Here is a 12,364-nt window from a genome sequence, read left to right as displayed (position 1 = left end):
TGTGGGTCTCGGATCTCCTGACGCATATTGAGGAAGGCAGCCCAGGTTGCTGGTAGCTGGCGATCAACTTGAGCAAGAGGACCCTACCTATAATATGATTCAGTGTCAAACACTGGCTCTTCCTGCTCGCTCTCAATGATCATGTTATGCAAGATGACACGGCAAGTCATGATTTCCCACATTTGATCTTTCGACCAGGTCAGAGTGGGGTACCGGACAACAGCAAATCTAGATTGGAGCACACCAAATGCCCGCTCGACATCCTTCCTGCAAGCCTCTTGACACTTGGCAAAGTAGGAGTTCTTGCCTCCTGGCACAGGGTTTGAGATAGTCTTCACAAATGTGGACCATCCCGGATAGATGCCATATGCTAGGTAGTATCCCTTGTTGTACTGGCGTCCATTGACCTCGAAGTTCATCGGAGGAGCATGACCTTCAACAAGATTGGCAAAGACATTCGAGCACTGCAATATGTTGATTTCATTGTGAGTTCTTGGCATACCAGAGAAGGACTGCCAAATCCAGAGGTCATGTGTGACCACTGCCTCAAGTACCACACTTCAAGCTCCTTTGGCGCCTTTGTACATCCCCTGTCAAGAAAATGGACAGTTTTTTCATGCCCAATGCATGCAGTCGATGCTTCCAAGCATCCCAGGAAATCCTCTAGCTGCATTCTATGCTAGGATCTGAGCAGTGTCTTCAGCATTGGGTAATCGCAAGTATTATGGTCCAAACACTACCACCATTACCCTGCAGAACTTGTACAAACACTCAATGGTGGTGGACTCGGTCATGCATCCATAGTCTTTCAGTATATCACCGGGAGCTCCGTATGCAAGCAACCTCATAGCCGTCGTGCACTTCTGGAGTGAGGTGAGTCCAAGTGTGCCGGTGCAATCCTTCTTGCACTTGAAGTAGCTGCCGAACTCCCAGATGAAATTCACAATCCTGAGGAAGAGCTTTCGGCTCATCCGATAATGGTGCCAAATTACTTTCTCGGTGCAGTGGGGCGTCGGCGAAGTAGTCGGCGTAGAGCAAGCAATAGCCCTCCAAACGATGCCTCTGCTTGCTCTTCTGGCGGCCCTGCGACGAGTCACCTTGCCACGGCTTTGCATTGCTCGCGAACAGGTCGGCCAGAGCGGCGAGGACCATGAGGTACTCTTCGTACTGGGTGTCGGCCTCGGCTTCCTCCTCCATCAGCGCCGCGAACGCCTCCTTGTCGTCCGAGTCCATCGCGCCGAACAGACAAACCGCCGAATACCTGGCGGGCGTGGTAGGCGCGCATCCGCCAGTACTCCCGCCTGTGTGGCCGGAGCACCGGAAAGCTCCCCCAGGAGCGAAATGGAGGATGGCGCGGCGAACCCTCTTTTTTTGGCGGGAAATGTCCTTTTTGGCGGCGGTGGGCAGGTAGGCGTCGCCGGGATCGGCACGGCGGAGGAAAGGAGTAGCGTGCGCGGGAGTGAATCTGGACGTGGCAAAATCCTTTTTCGCCTGACAGGGGTGACCCATGCGCCGTTTTTCCTTCCACCGGAGCCGCCAAGCGCCCTCTAGTGCGCTAGGTTCGGCCTGGGATCGTCGGGCCAAAAAATGAGCCGAACCGGCGAAATTCGGCACTAATACTTCCCATTTTGACCAGCCTTACTCCTATTACGAGTGTGATATTTTTATTAGTAATTCTTATACTCCCTTCGTTCCAAAATAAATGTCTCTCAAAATAAGTGTCTCGACCCTAGTACAACTTTGTACTGAAGTTAGTACAAAGTCGAGACACTTATTTTGAGACAGAGAGGGCAGTAGTTCTGTAAGTTGGGATAATTTCCCAAGCACTTGTAAAAAATGCCCTCGGCAGCAGCAGAGCCCGAGAGGCCGGAGCCAAGAAAAGGAACAGAGGAAGAAGCTACTAGAACAGAGGAACAGAGCCGCGCCGGCTCACGGCCTTGTGGAGGAGGCGGCGCGGGGCGCGACAGCGGACGGGAGGGATGCAGCCGCCTTCCTCGCGCCGGTGGGAGCTGCGGTTCAGGGATCTCTGGGAAATCAACGAGCCCGCCACCTGAAGATCTCCATGGCTAGCGACGCGGAGCTCGGGTACCTGCTGCGCCTGCCCGCTGATGGAATGGCCGTGACCGCACGCCGAGACGCGGATGCCGCCGGCCAACCCGTACGCCGGTCGGACCAGCGCGGTGGCATCGCCTGCCCCGCTCGGCTGGTACACGGCCCCGCGCGGTGGCAGCCCTGTGAATTCGAGTTCGAGTTCATTTCCAGTTTAGCCGGCGACAGCTGGTAATCCGAGTCCGCCAAGAACCAGGAGCTCGCCGATGAATAAAAGCGCTTGCGGTCGGGGCAGCGGCTCCAACTCGATTCGTTCGCCTCCCTCACCGATCCCCAGATCCAATCCAAGACACGCCATCGATGGCGGCGAAGGTGCTCCAGCTCCGTAGCTCCGACGGCAAGGTGCTCGTCGCTCCGGCGTGGGACTATCGCCCGACCGCCGCCCAAGCCCTCCCGCTGGAGATGCGGGTGCCCTCGCGCGTCCTCGAGAGGGTGCTTCAGTACTGGACCAAGCACAGCCTGGCCAAGGCCACCGGTGAGTCCCGGGAGTCCCTCGCCCGCTGGGACGCTGACTTCCAGCGCCGTCTCGAGGAAGACGGCCTCGTCAAGGAGGCCGCTGCGGCCGCCCAAGAACTCCGCCGCTACGGCGTCGACCATGGAGGGCGTCCCCATCGCCACGCCGCCACAGCCGCATCTCATGTCGCTGCTCCTGCCAAGGCGGCCCGTGCTGATCCCGTCCGTGCCTGGTGCCCGCTTGTTCACCACCTCAAGGGTGTCAACCAAGGAGAACCGGCGATGCCCGGCTCCTTCAATGCCTCTGATATTGCCTCCGCCGCGCGCCCTGGGCCTGCCACCACCTTGGCTGCTGCTGGTGCTGACCCCGTGGATGTCCGGTGCGCGATCCGTGCCCATGGACGCCAGATGGCTGAAGACGAGGAGTCTGCTTGCCACCACCGCAAGCGCCCGGCTTCCAAGGCTCCACTCTGCCTGCCTGCCACTGCTGTTGCGCCCGTGAAGAAGGTCACTCGTCCCGTCGCTTCCAAGGCCCGCTCCTTCGTCGGCTCTACGCCATTGCCTGTCATTGCTGCTGCGCCCAGTGTGAAGAAGGCGACTCCAGCTTCAACTCTGCGCGCAAGAAGGGGGATGGGGGAGCTCAGCTGCAAGATTCCCAAGCAAAACCGTGTCACCGCTGCAGCACCAAGGAAGCAACCAATTCCTTGGGTGCGTCCAGTGGTATTACGCCCTTGCTAGTCTTTTACCTTCCTAAACCATTCACACATGAGTTTCATTTGATCTTTGCATCTCTAGGTTCTGCACTTAACCACCAAGATTTCTAGTGTTCTTTGAATCCCTTTCAGTCATTAGTAATTTTACAAGAGTGTCAGCAGAGTCTCCATCTAGCCTAGGCAGCAAAAACCTTGTTAAGATGTGTACGGCATAGTTACACTACATCCACACCTGGTCCTAAGTTAAGGGTTTAAGTAAATAAAGGGCATGTTCAATAGATCAAAGTAAAGCAGATGAGCCAAAAAAAATTGGAAACTCATGTACTGCAATTCCGGCACGAGACAGAGCGTAAAACGCACTCGCTGCAAAATGCAAAACGCCCGTTTGCTACCCGGCTTGTAGCAGGAAAAAAGGAGTAGAATTGAACTTGTCGATACACACAGTAATCTTGTGAGCTGCCTAGGGTTTGGAGACTATGTTGACTCTCCTGTAAACTTAATCTTGCCTGAATTGGATTCTTAGGCACTGGCATCTTGGTGAGTTAAAGTTGCAGTTTCCGACGAGTAACATTGGTTAGTGAACTCTTGTGTGTATGTGTGGGTGAAGCTTTGAGCTAAGCAAGTCCTCAATGTACCGACTATCAATTCGCACTGTAATCGATTTCAGATATGAATAACAAATTGTTGGCCTAAATTTGTGCAGAGCATTTGAGTAATCTTTTCGTATCTATTTATTCTTGTATGCTTTTGTGGCTCCTTAAAACATCCTGCTGCTCTAGTTGGAAAAGTGTGTACTGAGGCACAGATCCAATGGATTCATCTCTGTTTTCACAATACCATGTTTGCTTGGTGTTCCTTCGGCTCTACACCACTACCTGTCACTGCTGCTTTGCCTAGCGTGAAGAAGGTGACTCCAGTTTCAACTCTGGGTGCTCGAAGGGGAATGCGGGATCTCAACTGCAAAATCCCGAAGCAAAACACATATTTCCTTTCTAGAGTCCGTGTGGGTGAACCTTCGAGTTAAGCAAGTCCTCAATGTACCGAGTAACGAGTCATGTTGTAAAAAAAAATCAGATATGAGTGAAAAAAAATTGGCCTGAATTTGGGCAGAGCATTTGAGTAACTTTTCGTATATATGCTTTTTAATGCTTCTATGGAACATTCCGCTGCTCTAGTCAGAAAAGTGTGCGCTGAATGGTGATGCACATAACCATGTTTAGACTGTTATTATTAGTTAGAAGTTTTTTTTGGGGGGGGGGCGGGGGGGGGGGGGGGGGGGGGTTAAGAAACTGCAGTCTAATTGTCAAGAATGTGAAAAAGGGCATCATAGTGCAGCTATGCTTTTCTCAGTTCATATTAGCTTTTCATTTGAATTATGTCTTACATTCTCAGGCTCCTTGAATTTTTTTCCTTCACCAAGCAACCAAAGATTGCTCTTGTTTTAACCGTTTGGCATGGCTTGTTATCGCTAGATCTAACTGTCATTTTAAGGTTGCTCAAAAATTCTCTTGGCACTTGTGAAAATATGAAGAGGGAGACCTGCTGCAAAAAGAATATGTTTTCCTTATATATCTTTCATTTTGTGTAATCATCGGCTGCCTTAGTTAGCATGGAACATACATGTCGAATCAGCAACCCCTCTTGCAGTAAACAAGATCTTCCTGTTCAAGTGATCACCTGATATCTTTGTTAGGCGTTGTGATTGGCTGCCGTCCAGCTGATAGATAGATGTGGTTGATGAAGCCATGATATGGGGTGACTGTGATGTAGTGTTGGATTTTCTCTTTCTGTTTCACCAACTAATTCTAGAGAAAGGCTGTGTATGTGCTAGCAAGTGATGCTTACGGCTGTCCCTGTAATGAAATTGTCATTCACATTTCCCGTTGAGCAATTATATACGTACCTAATATAAGAGCATTTAGAATACTAAAATAGTGATCTAAACTCTTATATTAGTTTACAATCTTATATTAGTTTACAAAGGAAGTACTAATGAAAAGGAGGTTAACCTGGTTAGAAATACGCATGGATCGTTATGCTTTCAATTAATTTTTTGCACGGCGTGTCGGCTAAATTTGTCCGGGCGCGCTTGACAATGATCAGTGCGTGTACATATACAGATACCAAATGCTGGCTTCCATCTGACGTGAACTACGTTTCTTTTCTTTGCGATCAAGAATCAATCCAGCTGCGGATTTTATTTCCAGCGAACGTCAGATTGACGTTTCACAATATCGGCCAAAATGAATAAAATGCCTTGATGACGGTTCTAGAAAAAAGCAAACGTCAGACTGTCAGAACGCTAGCCAATGTCCTTGTTTTATACTCCCTTGGATCCATAAGTGTCATGGTTTTAGTTAGAATATAATAAATCTTTGATTACAGATTGGTGCTCAACAAAAGACCTTGCATATAAACTAGCACTAATTAACGGGGAATATAATTATTTATAAGAACCCAAAGAGAGGTTCGCAAAAGATTAAACAAAACTAACGTACATGGTAAACGATGTGACCATGTACCCTTTTAAGCGCCAGTATATAAGCATCTGCCATTATACATGCTGGTGGTACATGACTCCTTCATACAACGGGCATGTCGATATGTTATGGGCAAGACATAAGTGAAACAAACTCTTCCTTTCTTTCTCGCCCAGATATTATCTTGTACTCCCTCCGTCCGAAAATACTTGTCATCAAAATGGACAAGAGGGGATGTATCTAGAACTAAAACACATCTAGATACATCCCCTTTTATTCATTTTGATGACAAGTATTTCCGGACGGAGGGAGTATACGGTTTCTAGTTACAATCGCCAAAATGGTTAACCACGGAGCATCGATAAAAATAAGCAGCTCAATGAAGAGTATTCCGGAAAGCGGAAACTAGCCTCGGTGATAACAGCAGGAAGAAGGCCAGGACCGAGCCGAAGAACATCTTGGTCAGGTAATGCATCATATCCATGTCAGAGTCAGTATCCTTGACCTTTCTGGTCGTCATCGCAGAGGCAGATGGAAGGGCTTCGACTACAGCATCAGCAAGATCCGAGATGAAGGATGAAGTGCATCCAAGAGCTGGAACCCTGCCCCAGTTCTCAATGCCCGACTCTAGAGCCAACTCCCTGTACTCCATGTCGATTTCCTCCAGTGTCTCAATATGCTCGCTAACGAAGCTGGATTTGATTTTAGCAAATGATGTAAGCGTAGTCGAAAGAGGGTCGCGTGGAGTTAAAAAAAACAAAAGTCATGGTAACTGCAAGACAATGATGTACTTTGGACTGTGCATGACTTGAAGATGTAGCTTCAACTCAGATAAACATATATGAAACCAAAATTGTGGTGCGAGAATGGCCACTGACATATTAATATTGACAGATACGGCAAATGACACCAACGCAATAAACACAAACAACACCACAATAAGCAAGTTGCAAACAGGTACATGATGGGAAGTTCAGGTAGAATTCACATAAGCACACAAAATGCTAAATTAAGATAAATTAGAGCTGGCCTGATAAAGTGATGATGATATTATAATAGTTGGAAATATTGCTACAGAAAGAGTAGTAGATGCACTTGAAATTGGTTCCGTTGATCAGTGTGAACAGAAGTCCACAAAACCAAAAAAAACAGATAAAGCTGCATCAAACACCCTTATTGTTGTCCTAAAAATACTGAACTGGTAGAGTATAAATGGTAAAGTTGATGATTACCTTACTGGGACAGCCAGGAGACTCTTTACACCCTTTTGACCAAGTTCAACTAAAACTTCATCAGTATATGGCTTAAGCCATTGAACTGGTCCCACGCGACTCTGCCATTGCACAGAAAGGTTAATGTGGGAGCATTCGGTAAAGAAAAAGGATAAGTAAAAACTGTGTGATGTCTTCCACCATGTAGATTTGTAGGGTATTATGGTCAAAATTTGGTTTCTAGCTTCTAAGTACATAAGTATAACATTTATATCCTTGAAATTAGCTAAAAAAATGCTTTCATAACCCTTAACAGTGATTACAAGATAAGTATTTATTCATCATTTTCTCCTTACCTGGTAAGCCAGAGTATGGTCATTCAAGGTTCCTCTGGATTTCAACTCCTCCATGATCAAAGCAATGCAGTCTTCCATCTGATCTCTGTATGGATCTCCAGCATCCTTAACATAGGTAAGTGGTACTCCATGTGCACTGAAGAATATCATAACCTGCGAATTATGAAACATAACGTCAGAATGATATTACCTTCTATTCGTTATTTATTCAACAAAATTGCACTTGCAAAATACATTTCATCTCAGATTTCAAAATACTCTTCAACTTATAACATTATTCACACTCAAAAGTCCATAGAAGTTATAAAGCATTAAATATTACAGGTCTTTTACTAACAATCTACTGACATAGCTATCCTGTGCTCAACCAGAAGAATAACTTTTGTAGGTATCACCGCTTAAATCTATCCAAATAACCAGAAATATTGTAGTGTACAACATCTGCTAAGAATGTTACAGTGAGATCACAGTATTGTTTTGACGATTACTTCATCAGAATACTGCTCTAAATTAGCTGCATATTTCTCTTTGCAGGTCATTTTTCAAGTGCCTAGCATACTTCAGTATTCGCAAAAATAAGTGGATGCTAAGCTAGTGACTGAGTCAATCTGCATTCTGTAGTACAAACTCATAGTTATATTCCTCATTTCTACCCAATTCAGTTAGAAGTAGTTGAAGTACCATTTCCACCCAATTCAGTTAGAAGTACTGGCAAGTAGGGCCGGACACTCAAGTATTTTGAGCGGGGGCAAATTACTCGAGTGGGGGCACTTTCTCTAAAAGTTCAAAAACTGACGCATCTTTCCTAAAAATATAAACAGATCTTATTGGAATATCAAAATTTGAGTGGCCCCCATTGACCTCAATGTGGCTTCGCCCCTGCTGGCAAGTAATGCAGCATGCTATTCTCTCAAATGATGGGGTAATGGTTATGCTGAGACTATAAATACAAATACATCTAATGATTTAATTACTACTTACTGTCCAGACTCCAGAGGCAGGGGCCTGTAAAAATTCTAAAGCACAGGCCCAAGGAAATTTCTATATGAAAGAACGTACAACACACCGAATGGCTATGCTGCAAGTTTGCAACTAATCCTACAGATCAACAACGACTAACAATACGTGAATTTTTTAAGAAACCCAGAAGCAAAACAAGGGATGTGCAAACCTCTTCAGGATTCGTAAAAACTGATAGTTCCTTCTCAATTAAGTCAGCCATTGATTTCACATAGCCCTCGCGCTGGTACCAAGATTCAATAATGGAAATTGGCAAGCCAGCAAAGTATTGATCTTCCCTGCACGAATGCCGCCATATCAGATTTTCAGGTTCTACATAGTCTGAAAAATGAGGTTTCATTAGAGAAGGTAATTGCCTACTTGACAATGTTTTGGAGAACGCGGATACTAGACCCGCTTGTTGATATGGAGTATTGAGGGTATAGTGGAAGAACCACAAGCTTCGTAATTTTATCCTTCTTAATCTATCATCAATCAAAATAGTAGAAAAACAGTAATCATCAGTTAAAAATATGGAAATCACTTAGATAAAACCATAGTACAAAATTCTTGTCCCTAAAAATGTAATACATGTTGCAAGATAGTCAAGAACGTGCAAAAAGTTACATAGTTAAATTCAACAAAAAGTAAAAGACAATCATATAAAAATGAAAATAAGATGGACGGTGACAATGAGATATCAATCTAGAACAAGTATATGAATTAATTACCACGGAAGCATAATAATTAAACAAAAAGACCAAGAAACTATTGTTGCCACTTACAGGAAGAACAAAAGGATTAAAGGCCTTTAAATTCGATTAGGGAGGAGGTCTAACCTGATCGATGGCTTCTTCGGTGAATGGGTACCAATAACGCATTCCAACATATATATCTGCTTCCAAGTTCTTACTTTTTAGTGCAACCTTCAAAGCATTTGCCTGCAGATAAAGTAATTCAGCTAAGAATGTGATAAATCTATTTTATTAAAACAAGTAATACTGAATATGATATATGCAACTATGGTGAAAGTTACAGAGTTTAACGAGTTTGTGGAAAAGCTGCTAAATCACAACTATATGGCTGTTAAACACACAGAAAAAAAAACAGAGTGTGGTTAGACTGATGAACTTTTACCTGCTCGTCGGTAATTTTCCGCAGAGGTGATCCACCACCAATTGAGGCATACCCCTCTTTACTCTTAGGAGCTCTAAAAGTAGAAATAAGTTTGGCCAGTGGTCTTTGAAGAAACCTGAACAGCCTAGGGAGTCGGATGATATCCTGGGTAACAATTATAAAGTCAAAACTGAATTACCCAGTTGAAAGTACTGAAATCAAACAATAACACAACTACACAAGATAATTAAGAAACAGATAGGGCTATGTGGTTCACATTGGGATAACTACCATGCAAAGGACAGCCAGAGATAACATGACTTGTGATGAACAAGAGGCCATAGACTAGGATGATGAGTTTTATACTCTAGAGACTTAATTCTCTACTATCTCATCCAAAATGATGCATGGCTCTCCCTTTTATGGCTTCTTCAAATATATCATGGTCTACTCAATCTCTTCAGATGGGACAGAGATTTTGAACTTAAACCTGTTTCAATTCGAAGTGGACAGTTCTAGTCCATCCGTATCCAAATAATGAAATAATCTTTTATAGGGAGGGCATGATCCCTCCTAAGAAAAAATCCCATGTATCTACAGAAGTTAATCTCTACCAGTGAAACAAATCCTCTGAGGGGGTAAACCTAACTAAGAAGAGAAATAATCATTGGTTACACATAATTAGCAAGGAACATGTGAAGTTGCATTGGAAATTAAAACTATAGCGTGTGGTATGATCACTTACTGGATCAGCAAAGAGATTGAACAAAAATGGTTGAACATCATTGAGGGTCTCTGGACCACCAAGATTTAGTAACAGCACTCCAATCTTTTCCTCAACAGCATGTGAAGATACACCTTTGACATCTTCATCAAAAGTAGTACATACATCGGTAGAGGTGGATCTCACAGAAAGATGGTGCTGATGTTTAAGTACTGCACTTCTGTGAACCAAACCAGAGGTTCCCCTTGCTTTTCCACTTGCTGACAACAGCAAGGGTTTAACCTTCCCATGCAAGTTTTGCTCGCATTTGGTAGAACCAGCAAGGTTTGTAGAACATCTGACTTTACCACATGACCTGTCAATGGTAGCACAGTCAACCAAATAACATAACAAAAACAAAGGTTACACTGTATTTCTCCAGGGGAAATGTCATGTGAGTGTAAACTTTAGCACATCTCAAAATGCAATCAGAAGCTAGATCAATCTATCAACATTATGCTAAATTTATCGCAAATTCACTACAAACTATCTACTGACAGCAGGTTTCTTTAAGCAATATCAATCACCAATTGATCAAATATACCTCAGCAATCATGTCTCCTAAACTCATGAAATTATGTGTTCTGCACATTCGACAGGACAGTGCATACTTTCAGAATTTAATTAACTTTTTTACAGACCATTAGGACTCCAGGCACCTGTCTCTACGTTCCGTCACCTCTAACAAGACATTTTGATTTTGGTACTAAACATTAATTTTACTCCAGCATATGTCGAAATGTGTGCTGCTCCACGGATGTTCAGAAATGAAAAACTGCATCCATTACGGGTTTCAGGAGCTCCAAACAATTAACTGATTCCAGGATTCGCCACAAGATCCTCACTCCGGAAACAGAACATTGTAGCAAGTGCACACATGTTTTTTTTTTATATTGTGTTACTCTACGGTCGCACTGCAGAACTAATCCAATTTTTGTGCCAGATCACAACTGAACCATCACAAAATTCTAGTGACCGCGACAGCGCCATAACAAAAACCGAAACCCCCGACCGAAATCTACTTCGCGCCGGCGGCACCACCCCCGCCATCCAGATCGGCGATCAGCGATTAAAAAGAACAAAACAAACGAACGAATGAACGGCGAGAAGCGAAGGGCACTCACGTCGTGGAGCCGCTCTTCCCCAAGAAATTCCCGGAGCGCCCCAGATCAAGAGCTCCGGAGCGGACGCACTCCATGGAGGACAGAGCGGGGCTGGGCGCGGAGGACGGAGGAGATCTGCGGCGGGTTGCGACTCTGGCGTCTTCTTCCCCTCTCTCCTCTCCCTTTCTGGAATCAAAGTTTCTTCGCTTCTCAGTCTGGGTCAAATACGGCAGCGAATCGGCAACTACCCTCTCCCTCGCCCATTCCTTCGCTCACGTTCTTCCACGGAGGCTGTAGGGCCCACACGGAACTGGGCGCACCGGATCCCGCCGCGCGCTAATCTTGGAGCAGGTTTCACTTGCTTTTTGTGCAACAAATAATTATTTTTGGAAAATGATCCAGATTTATTATCAAAGTTCACCGGAAGTACAAAGCACCTCAAACGTAATAAAAAATAATATCAAGATTCCGAGACCACCGAACTACCACTACCACCGTCAGAATAAGTCGTCGACGCGCTGCTGTCGTTGTTCCCCTATCGGAGGCGGCTTGACCTTGTCGATGACAGCCAGAAAGTCTTCATGCACGTACCCCTAAGGACCAGCGCCCTGGAGCCGCAATCATTGTCGTTGAACTCCCAAATAGACCTGAAACAACTGACACCAAATCACAGAAATATAAAAAAAAGTGTATGCACACATCATATGAGCCCACATAAGTAAGTACTAAAGCAGCGCTAGCAAGTCATTTTTATCAGTTCATCTTCACTAATTTTCTTAAAAAAAAGGATTGTCATTAATCGATGAGATTAGGAGTACATCTCTTAAGCCATAGTTACGACGCAAAGTTTTTTGAGTAGGGTGTGTGTATGCTTTGAATGGTACTAATATTATAATCGGTTAACTATTAATTGTATAAGACCTTTTTGTTCTTTGTTCTTTGTTTTTTTAAGAAAAACAGTATTTTCGGAATGGAGGGAAATATGTAAAGCAAGTCAAGTAGAATGGTGGTGTTGGTGCATACAAGGAAGAGTTTATTGCAATGGTGGAGATGAAAAGGGC

The 12,364-nt window shown here is 44.7% G+C and overlaps 2 protein-coding genes across 2 annotated transcripts; one reads left to right on the top strand and one right to left on the bottom strand.

Moving 5' to 3' along the window:
• Positions 1-1,871: 1,871 nt before the first annotated feature.
• LOC125508984 (uncharacterized) lies at positions 1,872-3,969 on the top strand. Its single transcript, XM_048673806.2, has 2 exons — positions 1,872-2,201; positions 2,381-3,969. The coding sequence occupies exons 1-2, from the start codon at positions 2,063-2,065 to the stop codon at positions 3,298-3,300; spliced, it is 1,059 nt and encodes a 352-aa protein (XP_048529763.2). The 5' UTR covers positions 1,872-2,062; the 3' UTR covers positions 3,301-3,969.
• Positions 3,970-5,754: 1,785 nt separating this feature from the next.
• On the bottom strand, positions 5,755-11,567 carry LOC125508983 (ferrochelatase 1). Its single transcript, XM_048673805.1, has 9 exons — positions 11,325-11,567; positions 10,183-10,516; positions 9,459-9,602; positions 9,161-9,262; positions 8,703-8,806; positions 8,494-8,620; positions 7,323-7,475; positions 6,988-7,088; positions 5,755-6,447 (listed from the first exon to the last, which is right to left on the bottom strand). The coding sequence occupies exons 1-9, from the start codon at positions 11,396-11,398 to the stop codon at positions 6,132-6,134; spliced, it is 1,455 nt and encodes a 484-aa protein (XP_048529762.1). The 5' UTR covers positions 11,399-11,567; the 3' UTR covers positions 5,755-6,131.
• Between the last annotated feature and the right edge of the window lie 797 nt (positions 11,568-12,364).

Source organism: Triticum urartu, chromosome 5A, assembly GCF_056163025.1.
Source record: "Triticum urartu cultivar PI428250 chromosome 5A, HENAU_Tu73, whole genome shotgun sequence".
NCBI lineage: Eukaryota > Viridiplantae > Streptophyta > Magnoliopsida > Poales > Poaceae > Triticum > Triticum urartu.
This window is presented reverse-complemented; position numbering and strand designations above follow the sequence as displayed.

Coding starts and splice junctions, on each gene's coding strand:
- LOC125508984 (XM_048673806.2), top strand. CDS start 2,063: ATGGCTAGCGACGCGGAGCTCGGGTACCTGCTGCGCCTGCCCGCTGAT. Junction 2,202..2,380: donor TGGCATCGCCTGCCCCGCTC/GGCTGGTACACG, acceptor TCCCTCACCGAT/CCCCAGATCCAATCCAAGAC.
- LOC125508983 (XM_048673805.1), bottom strand. CDS start 11,398: ATGGAGTGCGTCCGCTCCGGAGCTCTTGATCTGGGGCGCTCCGGGAAT. Junction 9,603..10,182: donor TCAATCTCTTTGCTGATCCA/GTAAGTGATCAT, acceptor ATTGTTACCCAG/GATATCATCCGACTCCCTAG. Junction 9,263..9,458: donor GGAAAATTACCGACGAGCAG/GTAAAAGTTCAT, acceptor CTTTATCTGCAG/GCAAATGCTTTGAAGGTTGC.